The sequence below is a fragment of the Mirounga angustirostris genome, unplaced genomic scaffold, assembly GCF_029215605.1.
Source record: "Mirounga angustirostris isolate CCGP_5_RB_7025 unplaced genomic scaffold, mMirAng1.0.hap1 SCAF_6, whole genome shotgun sequence".
Taxonomy (NCBI): Eukaryota; Metazoa; Chordata; class Mammalia; order Carnivora; family Phocidae; genus Mirounga; species Mirounga angustirostris.
In genome coordinates, this window is record NW_026991714.1 from 10,094,952 (window position 1) to 10,109,202 (window position 14,251).

The following is a 14,251-nucleotide window of genomic DNA, read 5'->3' on the forward strand; positions in this document are numbered from 1 at the left end:
ATCCAGCTAATTCTGATTTAAAAAAAAAAAAAAAAAAATTAGATGCCAAGAGAAATTTCTTAAAAAAAAAAAAAAATCTTACAATATTTAGGATACCTTCTTGAGCTTCGGCCTGACACTGGACAACATAAGCTTCTAGTAGCCGTGCCTCTAAATCCCTCCCCTTTTCTGCAGGTGTAATAAGCTTTGGGATATGACTTTCCTGAGAGAGAAAGAAAAACAACAAAGAAGCCACATTTTATTTTAACCCAGTTGTTAGAGATGAACAAAATGGAAGAGACATTCAGTTTGGGGATTTATCAGAAATTCAGGGGGTGCCTGGCTGGCTCAGCCAGTAGAGCATGTTCCTCTTGATCTCAGGGTTATGAGTTCAAGCCCCACCTTGGGTATAGAGATGACTTAAAAATAAAATCCTGGGGTTCCTGGGTGGTGCAGTCAGTTAAGTGTATGACTCTTGATTTCAGCTCTGGTTCTGATCTCAGAGTCCTGAGATCGAGCCCCGTCAGGCTCCATGGCCCAGCATGGAGTCTGCTTGGGTTTCTCTCTCCCTCTGCCCTTCCCCTCTCCTCCCCCACCCAAAATAAATAAATAAATTAAATTAAAATTAAAGATAATAAAATCTTTTAAAAAATGTCTTAAAGAAAAAAAATCCTAAACAAAAATAATTCAGGGCACCAAAATTGTGTAAAAAGGAGCGATATTAAGCTTCTAGAGAACAAAAGCTCCTACATACTAAAAATTTTTAAAGTTTCTCATACATGTCTGCAAAACTTGGGTCAAAACAGATAGCTTAGATATGCAAGTTACATTTTCATCTTAGAAAATGTTTAACTGGGGGCGCCTGGGTGGCTCAGTCGTTAAGCGTCTGCCTTCGGCTCAGGTCATGATCCCAGGGTCCTGGGATCGAGCCCCGCATCGGGCTCCCTGCTGGGCAGGAAGCCTGCTTCTCCCTCTCCCACTCCCCCTGCTTGTGTTCCCTCTCTCTCTGTGTCTCTAATAAATAAAATCTTTAAAAAACGAAAAGAAAATGTTTAACTGAAACAGTAACCAAAGTTCTTTTGCATGACAGCTAGAATTACTCATTTATATTAATAACTGTAGAGTAGAAAGAGGTCTACAATTCTTTTTTTTTTTTTTTTAAGATTTTATTTCTTTATTTGACAGAGAGAGAGACACAGTGAGAAAGGGAACACAAGCAGGGGGAATGGGAGAGGGAGAAGCAGGCTTCCTGCGGAGCAGGGAGCCCGATGCGAGGCTCAATCCCAGGACCCTGGGATCATGACCTGAGCCGAAGGCAGACGCCTAACGACTGAGCCACCCAGGCGCCCCAAGAGGTCTACAATTCTATAGGTAACTCAGGATCATAGGTTTTTAATCACTGTAAAAGCATCTTATTTTATCGTGAGAAAACCTACTATTAGCCTCTGGAAGGTGTTTAGTAAATAGCGGTTTAATAAGGATGAGGTGGGGGTAATCCTGATTGCTAAATACATCAGTCTTTCTCCTAATTTCCATCACTGGAGATTTAATATAATTACTGCATACTGACTGCCCCTCTAGCCTTTTCATGGAGATACAGAGAATACCCTCAGAAGTTCAGTTTTGCAGAATCATGATTTATCCTGGCAACTGCCACAGACCGCAATGAGAAATGGTAAGAACCGTCAATCTCTGTGCTTTGTTTTTTATCTTTACCAAAGGGATACAAAAATAACCAGTGAATTACAATTTGAATTTTCTAACTGTAAAATTCACTGATGATTTTCTAAAATGAAGACATCTGAACTTCTGTAATTGGCTGCAATCATCAATAAAGTATTCAACATAAGAAAAACAACCTATACCAGGTTCTTTTTACAAAGTGAAATAATTCCTTCCCCATTCCCCAAAGAAAGAAAAATTATTCAAGAATTAAAGCATTAGGAATATATTTTATCGTTATTATTATTTTACCTTTAAATGTTTAAAAATCCCTGCTGCAATTTTTAGGCTTCGATGGACTTCTTTTGCTTCATCTTCTGTTATGCTTAAAGATAGTGGTTACATTAGTTAGAGGATGAATCCTGTTTCTTGTACTAAAACCAACAACTAATGCATTATCATAAAACCAAATTAGTCATTTGTATTTCTCACCAGTAGTTTTCTCCCTTCAAAAAAAAAAATCTGACTCTTAAAAAAGTAGCAAATGCACATGAAAATTATCCACAGAACACACTACAAATGAAAAAAAGGGAGACCCTGTCTATAGGTTGGGACAGAGGCTTCTTGCTGTTCCTTCCAGATAATCTTCTGTGCATTAAACAAGCACAAAATATTCTACACTTAATGCATGCACACACTTAACACATATATACACTCTTGTTTTAATCACCTAATTACTTTAGAGATAATTTTACATCAGCACATATAATTCAACTTTATTTTACTTATTTTTTTAATATTTTATTTTTGAGTAATCTCTACCCCCGACATGGGGCTCGAACTCACAACTTGAGATCAAGAGTCACATGCTCCACCGACTGAGCCAGCCGGGCGCCCCTCAACTTTATGTTTAAATGGCTGCGTATTATATGCATGGTCAGATGCACCACAGTTGGTAGTTGCCAGTTTCATATTGCTAACACCCATTTTTACTATTATAAAAATTGCATCTTGGGGCGCCTGGGTGGCTCAGCTGGTTAAGCGACTGCCTTCGGCTCAGGTCATGATCCCAGAGTCCCGGGATCGAGTCCCACGTCAGGCTCCCTGCTCAGCAGGGAGTCTGCTTCTCCCTCTGACCCTCCTCCCTCTCATGCTCTCTCTCATTCTCTCTCTCGCAAATAAATAAAATCTTAAAAAAAAAATTAAAAAAAAAAAATTGCATCTTATTTCATTTAACAGTTCCCAAATCCTTCAAAACATCTTTCACGTTTGTATTTCTTTTTCTGTGAGCTGCCAGTTTATGTCCTTCACTTATTTTCAAATGATTTGTTGATCTTTTCCTTTCCTTTCCATTATAAAAACAATTTGTCACATGCATCGCAATTTTTTTGACCATCTGTCATTTGTTTTTTAACTTTGTTTATGGTACTTTTATGCAGTCAAATACTCTATTTTTTCCTTCTCTTGGTTTGGGGTTTCATTTAGAAAGACCTTCCTCATGACAAGATTAATTTTTTTCCCCTTTTAACATTGGGCTCCATAATCGATACTTAAAATACTAATACTATGAGGCAACCTTTCCTTTTACAGAAGCAGTATTTTTTATCAATAGCCCAGACTTTTTAATAATGAATCTCCATATATTTGAAAAATAACACATACGTATACAACCTTCCCCTTTAGACTTACTTTTCTTTTCCAGCCAGTCTTGAAGCATATTTGGTATACCATAAAGCTACATTAAATCCCATGGAAATTAATTCAAAAACAGCATCCTGCTGGGCACTAGAATTATAAACATGGGTGTCATTAAGTTCTGTCAATTACTGAGACATTGCTATATGAAGCCCACTGTACATCCAACTCAAAATTATAAAACAACTATATGCTAACTGGAAAAATGAAGAAAACAGTCCTTGTGTTTAATGACTAAAAATAATGGACTATAATAGTAAACATGAGAACAGTAGATTCTCAAAGGTTACTGTACATAGACTAGCTTTAAAAATACAAATTACGGGACTCAACTCCAGAGAATCACAAAGTCTGGGAGGGGCCCAGAACCTATATTTTTAGTAAGTACCCAGTTGATTCTGGAGTGGGTGGTTCTTATTTCAATTTAAAAACAATGGAATTCAGAGAGAGATTGTTTCAGGCAAGAATGATTAAAGGAGGTTTAATGGTAGAGACAGTCTCTAATTGTGCCTTGAAAGATGGCTAGAGGGGAGGCAGAAGGTTACCCCAGGTAAGGGAATGATGCTGTTAAAGCACAAGAAAAGCATAAACATTTTTTCTGAGAGTAGTGACCCAACTAGTGTGGAGTACACGGTTTGTAAAAAGAAATCGAGGTCAAAAAGCCAAGCTGAGGTGAAACGGGTAGACTTTGAATGCCAAGCCAATCATTATGTGTACCACAAAGAAAAAAGGTCTTACAGACATCTGATTTGTTTCCTTCAGATTCTATTACTAAACATGACACCAAGAGGATGGCAAGAGCTTATTTAGCAAATACGGTAATACTAATTTTTAATCATTCCTGCTTTGATAAGAACTTGAATTTATATATTACTCATTTATCTTAAGTGATGAAGAAAACAGAATATCCTTATTTTATACACATAATACTAAGATACAGAAAAATTACCCAAAGGGAAGAAACTAGAATCATGGTCCCACTTTGTGTTTTTTAAAGATTTATTTATTTGAGACGGTACATGCATGCGCACAAGCACTTGTCGGGGGAGGGGCAGGGGAGAGGGACACAGAATCTCAAGCAGACTCCCCTCTGAGCACGGAGGCCAATGCAGGGCTTAATCTCATGACGCTGAGATCACAACCTGAGCCAAAATCAAGAGCTGGACGCTTAACTGACTGAGCTACCCAGGTGCCCCTCCACTCTGTATTTTTTATTTAACTGCTGCCTCATAAAAGGAATGGAAACAGGGAAACTTTTTGGATTAAAAAAAAAGGTGGGGTGTTATAAAACATTCACAATTCAAAAATAACTTACATACTACCCTGTTTAATATGTTATAATACACAAACATGTGAGTTATGTATTTTTTTAGTGGAATGCTTCACAAATCCATGTGTCATCCTGCCAAAGGGGCCACGCTAATCTCTACACTTTCTGATTTTAGTGTATGTGCTGCCAGAGCACTAAACAAACCTCTTAAGAACAGTCTTAGCTCATCAATACCCCACCGGTAAAAGCTGTAATGCACAGTTTAAAAGTTTATTCTCGGGGCGCCCAGGTGGCTCAGTCAGTTAAGCGTCTGCCTTCGGCTCAGGTCATGATCCCGGGGTCCTGGGATCAAGTCCCACATCGGGCTCCCTGCTCAGCCTCCTTCTCCCCCTGCTTCTGCTACACTCTGGCGCTCTCTCCGAAAAATAAATAAAATCTTAAAAAAAAAAAGTTTATTCTTTTCAGCATTGAGAACTTTCAAATGAATTGTATCTGGTAATCTGGTAGGCAATCTAATTTATAAGTTTACCTTTAAATAAGATAGTTTTGCTAATTTATATAAAGTCTCATGAATAAATGTCTCCCTTTTTAGCCTTCATTTATTTCAGTCTGCCTTGTTCCCAAACACTCCATTTCTATTGTACCACATCTTAGTAGTCAGAATGTATATAGTTGAAAAAGCATTTTTCAGAACAGATATATTCACAGCACACTTTCTACTGAATAAACAGCAATCAAAGATAAAGCAACTTAAAAATCTCAGATGTAGGGCGCCTGGGTGGCTCAGTTGGTTAAGCAACTGCCTTCGGCTCAGGTCATGATCCTGGAGTCCCGGGATCGAGTCCCGCATCGGGCTCCCTGCTCAGCGAGGAGCCTGCTTCTCCCTCTGACCCTCCCCCCTCTCATGTACTCTCTCTCATTCTCGCTCTCTCAAATAAATAAATAAATCTTTAAAATAAATAAATAAATAAATAAATAAATAAATAAATAAATAAATAGAAATCTCAGATGTAGAGAATATCGGGTATCATTCCTTAAGGCCTTCATCATCTAATTTTTCACTGTCTCATAAAACTCGCTGAAAATAGCTGTCACAAGTAATCAAAATTTGGCATGGTGGGGAAAAGTGCCAAATGTATGTAATACAAAACACTTTAGAATCTGCCAAAGTTTCGTGATGTCATAACGATAGAGGTTTGACTCTAAAAAACATCTTTTTGAAGAAAAACATTCCTTAATTTTAGATAAAGTACAAAGGGTCACATAAAAAAAAAAGAATAGAAAAAAAAACATAAAACGAGAACTTGGAAAACCTTAGTATCCCAGAATATTAAAATTTGGAAAGAATCCATAGTCCTCAACTTCCTACCAAATTTATGAATTCTACATACAATATTGCCAAGGAAGGAAGGAAACTAACAATTTACTAAATATTATACACCTGGCATTATTTGAGTCACCTACCATAAATCTGCCTATTTTGTTCCTCACAAAAGCCCTATATCTGTAACCCCAACCCAGAGTTGAAGCAGGTGTTCACAGAGAGACCTGAGATTGCACCTGAATATATAGGAACCCAAAGTCCACACTCCTTCCACTGCAATGCCTGCCCTGGGTCTCTCAGCAAGCTCCACTTCCTTCCCTTCTGACTTTATACAACTTTCTACAGCAAATGGGAGATCCGGATACATGGTCACTTAAATAATACAATGGTGTTAAAAAAAAAAAAAGTTCAATAAAAGTTTAGCACCATTATGATGTTTCCTGTTGTAACTAGACCTCTTCTGATTAGTTTCAAGTGAGTGATAAGAAAGTTCTGAGGCGAAATTTTTTAAAAGAGCAGAAACAGTGACGAGAAATTAGGAAGAAAATAAAACTATGCTCAAAAGAGTATGGAGCTGGGGTGGAACTGGGGACAAAGAGAAAGAAAGAGACTGACCAAAGACATCTGAACTATCCATCATAAAAGAAAACTAGGTGAAAAGCAAACTTTGGCTCTCCTTGAAGGCAGGCAAAGACTAAAAGATAGATTTGGATTCCAAATTTCCAAACTGTTCTTTGCATATAATTAATAAAGCCAAGAGTGTTCAAGTCTGGTTAACATTTGTATTGATTATCTCAGAAACAGATTTGGTCCAGGAGAAATAAACTGTATTTTTACTTAACAGAATGCATTAAGAGTTTAGGTCAAATGTTTTTAACTAATTACCTGATAAGAGAAAATGCTGATCAGATCTATATTCTATTTCTTTAAAAACAGAGGCTATGGGTTAACCACTGGCTAAATAGTTACAAAAATGGCTTCCGTTTTGTACTGTTAGCTTGCCTACCTTGGAACCTGTCCTTGTAATGTATCAGTCCATTTGAAATTTTGAATATATCGTAACTTGCTTTCTTGGGTAGATTCATCCAATGAATTTATGAAACCTGTAAAAAGGTACAGCATTTCAGTTTTAGAAGAAATATCAAGTATTATGTTTAGAAATTTTTTCAGATAATGACTTATCCAGATATCTGAAGAAAACTCCTAGCCCCTCTCCCCGCCCCATACCTCACACCTTCTTCTAAGGTAACATAATATGAAATATGTACACATTTAATTTTCAAAATGTTAGAGGGACCAATACCATCCTGACATTCTCAACGTTTCTGAAACTCAAGTATATCAAAGAATACAGACTAGAAGACTAACCTATTCAAATTTGTAAAGTCTAAGAATTAAATGTGAATTTCTGCAAAGTTGTTTTTTAAAAACTCTGAAGTTCCCATAAATAACTAACCTTGTAAAAGTGAAAAATAGGAATCTGATGCATTCTTCATCATTTCTGGATTACAGCTCAAATCAGTGAAGAGTTCAAGCAGCCGTGCTCTGGATGATCTCAAGTCACTTATATGAGACAGAAACAGTAAAATTAAATAAGCTACATTATGATGAATCTATGTAAAAGTGGCTTAAAGTTTCAACTGTAAAAAGCTTTAAAATAATGCACACCCATACACTTCCTCTAAGGTATTACTAAGAGTATACAGGAATAAACTTAATTAGGACTAACACTGAGGTAAGTGAAATTTCTAGTAACAACTGTTTTACAAGTTGTACTAAAATAAGCTCAGCCCAACCTAAGAGGCAAATCATGGATACAATTGTGTAATAAAAATATACAGCAAGTTTCAATTTAAAAAAATCAAATAAACACAAGCATGCAAAATGGGAGAAAGAAATTAAGAATGAGTAAATTAAACAGACCAGTTCACAATAAAAGTTTTCTGAAAAATGGAAATTTAACATGCTTATGCAGTTTTAGTATCTCCTTAAAATTTCAAAACGTGACATTATATCAATATATCTTATTAAGTAGGAAACCCTATTTTTAAATTGCATCCTATAATTCAACATACACATCAAGAGTGTGTGAGAACATGTGGCCACTACTCATTTTAAAACTGCTCCCTGGTCCCCATTCTCCTTTACTTCTCTGCAGCAATAAATGTTGCAGATCCACCATTTCCTTCTTGAAAGTCTCTTCTCCCTGTATTCCACTAACACTAAATCTTCCTGGATATCCTCTTATCTCTAAAGTTCCTAAAAATGTTTATAGTCTTTGGCTTTCCGCCTTTCTCTCTTTTGAGGTCTTAACAATTTTACATACAATCTGAGATCTACATCATCAGCTCTACCTTGGCCGGGTTCCAGTTCCACATCTAATTTCAGAAGGTAACTTGCTTAATGAGGGTTCAGAAATCATACCGCAGGGACAATGACTGAAGACACTTGCATATAAATGACTAATGAAAGACTACACTTCAGTTGTTAGCACCGAGAGACTAGGGACTGTATATCCAGAACTTAGTAGATGCCGAGGACAAAGCACATACTTTGCTGAATAAAAGAATACTAACATTTCAAATGTTTTAAGATGTACAAGGCCTATAATGCAGCAGTGATGTTTAGAAGAAAGCTCAGACCTAATTTTAAATGGTCTGAATGGAATGTTTACTCACTGGTACAAGTTCCGTGAAGGCTTATTTCCAAGAAAGTACATACCAACAATTACATACAGATGACCAGAATGGGATGGGCTACCTTATGAATTTGTCATTGTTGAGTTATTTAACTAGAAGCTAGGCAAGAGTAATTCCCGGACCAGAAACAAGGCTGAATTCTTAAGGCCTATTCTAGGCTCAAATAAGTTGCTAGCTATTTCTGGGTAGGCACTCAATCACCTGCAACCCAACTGTATAAAGTTATATTCACCTTAAAATTACAGAATTTCAGGAAAAATGTACCTTAGAAATATCTATTTTAGACTGTTCATTTTAAAAATGAATAATAAGACCCAAAGAAGTTAAGAGACTTGCCCAATGCTATGGATATAACAATTAAGCCGGGACCAATCTCTACGAGTGTAAGATCAGGGGTTAGCAAACAAACCTATAATTTGTTTTTGTACAGCTCTCAGCTTGTTTTTGTAAAATGAACAAAGAAGAATATGCAACAGCAGCTGTATATAGCCCCACAAAGCCTAAAATGTTTACTACTCAGCTCTTCACAGAGAAAGTCTGATGACCTCTGATCTAGATAAATAAGCCAGCTTTCCTATCTTTTGTTTGTTACTTCTTTCCACAAAAAGCAGCAACACTCTCAATTTTCCATTACTGGTACCATCAAGGTCTTGATCATCTAAATCACCTATTCATATAGACTGAATCCTTTTCAACTTCCCAGAGTTGACTCCTCTTTTGAAATATCTCTTGCATATATCTCTTTTGTTGCAAACTGCTCTACTCACTACCCCTAGAATAAAGGTTTTCCTGACAGAAATGATTTTCTTCTATCACTTCTTACAATCTAAATCAAGTATTAGCAAACCTTTTCCATAAAGAGCCTGAAAAATATTTTAGGTTTTGTGGTTCAGAAAGTCTCCGCTGATACTACCCCACTCTGCTGTTGTACAGGAGAGCAGCCAAAGGCAGCCAGAGACAATATATAAATAAATGGGGTGAGGTGACATGGCTGTGTTCTAATAAAACTTTATAAAAATAGGCAGTGGGCCAAATCTGCAGGACAGTTTGCCAACTCCTGAACTGAGCCATACAATTTATTTGAACTCCAACTCAAGTCCTTTCTCCTATATGAACACTCTAAAGCCTATTCCAGATTACTGAGATCTCTCCCTGCTCACAACTCCATGAATTTACTATCTGGCTAATTAACAATATCCATATACAGCTTTGTGAAGTCTCTTGTACTGTTGTAATATATAGCTTAACTCTTATTGTGATTGTTTTAGCCTCTCTGGGACTCACTGATCTAAAATTAAGGACTGCAGCCTAGATGACTGCCAAACTTTATAATCTATTATTTCACTCTTCACAGGTCATTTGCAAGTTTACAAAGAGCCTAAGGGTAGGGCAAGGTGTTACATGCTTCTGTATTTCCATGAAACCTAAAGTAGTACCTTGTATCCAAAGTGGCTCCATCAGTACTTGCTGAGTTTAACTAAAACTAACCTGCAAATTTTTGCAGCAGCAGGGCCAGCGGCTACACCATAGTAGTTAAAAGCGACAGGAGCTGTGGCTTTTAACGGGTTCCTATGAAACCAGTGCGTCATTTTCTCCAGCTGTTTCGTATAAACAAAAAAGGAAACTGTATAAAAAATAAAAATGAAACATTTAATAATGTAAATAGTATAAAAATTAAGTTTACTAAGGATATATGTATACATTTTTAAAATATATATGTGTGTGTGTGTTTGTATATATATGAGACATACACACGTACAAATAATGACCCTTATTTAAACTAAGGTTACTTGAAATAAATAGGTTTTAAATTAACTGTATTTCCAACACAGTATTGCTGATGCCAATTAACTGGTCACAGCATGTGTTTCTATAATAAATATACTTTCCACAGAACAGTAATAAAAATCAGAATTTTCATGAATAAAAAAACATGATACTCGATTAAAGTTTCTATCCTATAAACCCAAAATATCTGAAAACCTAACTAAGTGAAATGCCAACTTAAAAAATAGTCCCAAGGGTGCCTGGGTGGCTCAGTTGGTTAAAGTGTACTACTCCTGGGGGCGCCTGGGTGGCTCAGTCCTTAAGCGTCTGCCTTCGGCTCAGGCCATGATCCCAGGGTCCTGGGATCGAGCCCCGCATCGGGCTCCCTGCTCAGCGGGAAGCCTGCTTCTCTCTCTCCCACTCCCCCTGCTTGTGTTCCTGCTCTCGCTATCTCTGTCTCTGTCAAATAAATAAATAAAATCTTTAAAAAAAAAAAATAATAAAGTGTACTACTCTTGGTTTCCACTCAGGTCATGATCTCAGGATCCTAAGATCCAGCCCTGAGTTGGGCTCTGCACTGAACATGGAACCTGTTTAGGATTCTCTCTCTCCCCCTGCATACAGTCTCTCTCAAATAAATAAATCAATCTTACAAAAAAAAAAAAAAAGCATGTCACTTGCCTAATAGTCCTTAGGTAGAAAATGCGAATACAGGAAGGCCCAGCAGAACACTTAAATGTGGCAACTAGATTCCGGGAAATCACAGTCAAGAAAGCCTGATAAGGTTTAATTAACTTAAAGGCATTATACAATGTTGTTGATCGAATTTTCTGACTGGGGAAAGAAACAACAACCGTGGGCTGCACCGTGTAAGAAACACCTCCTGCAGCACCTCCCTTAAAATATTCACCTATTTCCGACAAAACCGATTTGGGAAAGCACCAGATATTCCATGCACTGTATACGCAATGGAAAATTGAGCAAGTTCACTTACGGCTCAAAACATTTAACAAGTTCTTCTAAGAATATACACAATCTTCTAAACATCCATGTAAACCAACTTTATAACAAGTAAATTAATACAGCTTCTACGTGCATATAAATCAAGCCTTCTGGAGATAATGGCACACCATACACTCGATTTGGGGACAGCAGATTTTCTACCAATACCCTTTTCAGGTGGATTTCCACTTCCTGGATGAAAATGTCCACAGTTCCGTGTATCCTGGCTTCAGGAACGAAGAGGGTAAGGACTGTACTCTCCGCCCCGGCCCCATCTTGCCCCTTTCTAAGACCTGCCATTCCTGTTTTCAGGAATTCGGAGGGTGGCGAGAACAGCGACACACCCACCCGCAGGTGCAGGGGTGCCCTGAGAGCCACCAGCACCACGGTCTGGTCGAAGCTGCCACCTCCCCTGCCTCCGATTAGTGAAAGAGTTCCCCCACTCGCCAGGCCCCGGGCCCCCCACGAACCTACCTGGGAGCCACCCCCGAGTTTGGAGCGCCCACTTCCGGTTTAGCACCCAGCCTCTTCCTCCCGAGCCCCGGCCCTGGAGGCGGCGCGCGGCGGCCTTGCGCAGGCGCCAAGCCTAGGAACCCCCTCATCCGAACAGGCATTTTCGTGGAAAGCCGATACTTTCCACCCGGGAGAGACGGGCCGACGACGGCAGAACAAACCCCCGTTTAGCTTGTAAGATCCCCGGTTGCCAGTGGAGACGCGGGCAAGGGGATTCGGCGAGTCTAGCTGTTAATACGATCGATTCGCAGGGCCAACACGCATTTTCTTTCGTTTGTTTCAAGGCATTAGAAGGAGACTTTTTTGGACACTATCCGGGAGTCTATGGAGACTGTAAAACGCGTGTAAAAGGGTGTGGGGGGGTGACCCTATCGCTGGGACTCCGGGATAACGCCAGGGGTAGGGGTGTTACTGGGAAACGCCCATTCTCATGACAAACTTACCGGATTTCTCGGAAATCTGTGTAGCAGTCCTCCTAAGGGAAGAAAGGGAACGTCCGAGTCCACAAACGAGAAAGGGAGGGAGGCGGAGAGCCAGGGCTGCCGAACCAGAGCAAGGGCAACCAGGCCTGCGCTGAGCCGGGGTCACGTGGCCCGGGCCGCCATGACAGCTACCGAGGCGGCAGTACGCGCCGCTTAGGGGCCCCCTCGAAACGCTCCGTTCCTCAGCCCTGTCCTAGCTACTCTTCCCCAGTCTTTATCGTGAACTGCGGTCTCTTCTCCTGAGAGGAAGAGAGGACGCGGCCGGGCCTCCCAAGCCGAGGAAGAAAGCCGCAATAGCGATGGCGGCCCTCGCGCGAGCGGGGCGGCTTCAACCTAACGCGGGGCGGGGCCTCGGGGCGGAGCCTCGCCGGGGCGGCCGCTTCAGAGCCGCAAAGTTTGGCTGTGGCGGCAAATGGGCTTGGGCGGCTCCTCGGCGGGTGGCGGTGGTGGCCGTAGCGGTTCCTCCTGGCCCTGTTAATGTCGGGGCCAGGCCCGGGGAGGATGGCGCCCTAGAGCCCGGCCTCGCTGGGGTAGGGGCGGGAGGGGACGGGGTGGGCACCGGCCATGTCGGAGGTGACCCGGAGTCTGCTGCAGCGCTGGGGCGCCAGTTTTAGGAGAGGCGCCGACTTCGACTCTTGGGGCCAGCTGGTGGAGGCGATAGACGAGTATCAGATGTGAGTGACTAACCGCGGGAGCGGGCCAGCCGGGCTCCCGTGGGCCGCCTCCCCCTTTCTTCTGTCGGTGTCTCTTATCTCTGTCTGCAGCCGAGGCTTCCCAGGGTGGGGCCCCCGCAGGCACTGGGGCTGGGATCGCACTGGCCCCGGACAGGCTGCCCTGGAGACGGCGGTCCGCTCGCTGGGCTTCCGCGCCCCCTCCCTCTCCGCCGCCCCAGGGCCGGGTCCATTCAACAGGTAGCTCCTCTTTCCTGGGGCGCCCGCCCTAGCAGGCGACCTCTGCAGTTCCTTGCCTTCTCTCCCCCGCCTCTTTCAGGTTGCTGCCGCTCAGTTTCTCTTCTAGAATCTCTGGGGGATACTTGTGTGTTCCCCGCCCACGTTCCAGGGACGAGTGGCCTTGCTCTGTATGGTGCCTTCCTCCTCCCATGTGTAGGACAGGAGGGAACGGGTGGCGCTTGAGGGGAGGGGGCGCCCCCAGGAAGCAGCGAGGACAGGGGCGTCTCACCAGCCGAGGGAAGGGTCCCCCCCGGCGCCCCTTCTCCACCCCTCTTTCTGGTGAGCCGTGTTTTCACAGTTCACCTCGATTCCGTTTCGGTTTCTGGGACTGTTATTTGCTTGGCTGTGAGTCCCACCCACCCCCTCGTTCGGTTGCTTTGGGTGGAGTCCGCTCAGGATGTGAACAGAAGAGAGCAAACTAAATTAATAGACCACGCACGGGAGCCACCACTCCCTCTTTGGGTCCCTCCTCCTCGTCCTGTGTCTAATGTAGAGCCGCAGGGTACTTTGTGAGTACCAGTTTCTTTGATCTTTGACCCGAAGTCCGATTTCTTACAGCCTTTCTGGCTTCCCCCAAAACACTTCAGGGGTGTTTTTTAAATTAAAAGACAAGATTCACGTGTATATAAAACCTTGCTTAGTTTCTTGCACCTTTTACTGAAAAAATAAGAACTGCCTGCTAAAATGCTGTTGTTTGCAAACTGTTGCCATTAATTCTTGGTTAAAAGCAAATTATTGTTTGAGGTGTTACTGAGTATGAAACCATGCGAGTAAAATCTTTTTTTTTTTTTTTTTACCCCCTCAGTGTCTCCTGGAAAGAATATACAGTTGAGACTTGGAAGCTTTAAATTCTTTTTCCTTTCCCTACAATAGTTTCTTGTTTTTATCTGACCATTAAGATAATTTAA

The 14,251-nt window shown here is 41.1% G+C and overlaps 2 protein-coding genes across 7 annotated transcripts in view; one reads left to right on the forward strand and one right to left on the reverse strand.

Annotated features, from left to right (window-relative positions):
* The window catches only part of BROX (BRO1 domain and CAAX motif containing), a 28,547-nt gene extending 15,866 nt beyond the window's left edge, over positions 1 to 12,681 (reverse strand). For 2 of the 6 annotated variants that reach the window (XM_064593843.1, XM_045876842.3), the window contains exons 1-7: positions 12,355 to 12,680; positions 10,118 to 10,253; positions 7,387 to 7,493; positions 6,937 to 7,033; positions 3,331 to 3,426; positions 1,954 to 2,026; positions 97 to 202 (exon numbers count right to left, since the gene is read on the reverse strand). In XM_064593843.1, coding sequence (XP_064449913.1) covers positions 97 to 202; positions 1,954 to 2,026; positions 3,331 to 3,426; positions 6,937 to 7,033; positions 7,387 to 7,493; positions 10,118 to 10,218 — 580 coding nt within the window. In that variant the 5' untranslated portion in view covers positions 10,219 to 10,253; positions 12,355 to 12,680. Of the gene's footprint in view, positions 1 to 96; positions 203 to 1,953; positions 2,027 to 3,330; positions 3,427 to 6,936; positions 7,034 to 7,386; positions 7,494 to 10,117; positions 10,254 to 11,872; positions 12,265 to 12,354 lie in introns of those variants that run through there. The other 4 variants (XM_045876844.3, XM_045876843.3, XM_064593844.1 and 1 more) reach the window with 4 other exon arrangements.
* A 127-nt stretch (positions 12,682 to 12,808) lies between these two features.
* The window catches only part of AIDA (axin interactor, dorsalization associated), a 37,455-nt gene continuing 36,012 nt past the window's right edge, over positions 12,809 to 14,251 (forward strand). Inside the window, exon 1 of the mRNA XM_064593846.1 lies at positions 12,809 to 13,067. Within this exon, the coding sequence (XP_064449916.1) occupies positions 12,958 to 13,067 (110 nt within the window). The 5' untranslated portion in view covers positions 12,809 to 12,957. The remainder of the gene's footprint in view (positions 13,068 to 14,251) is intronic.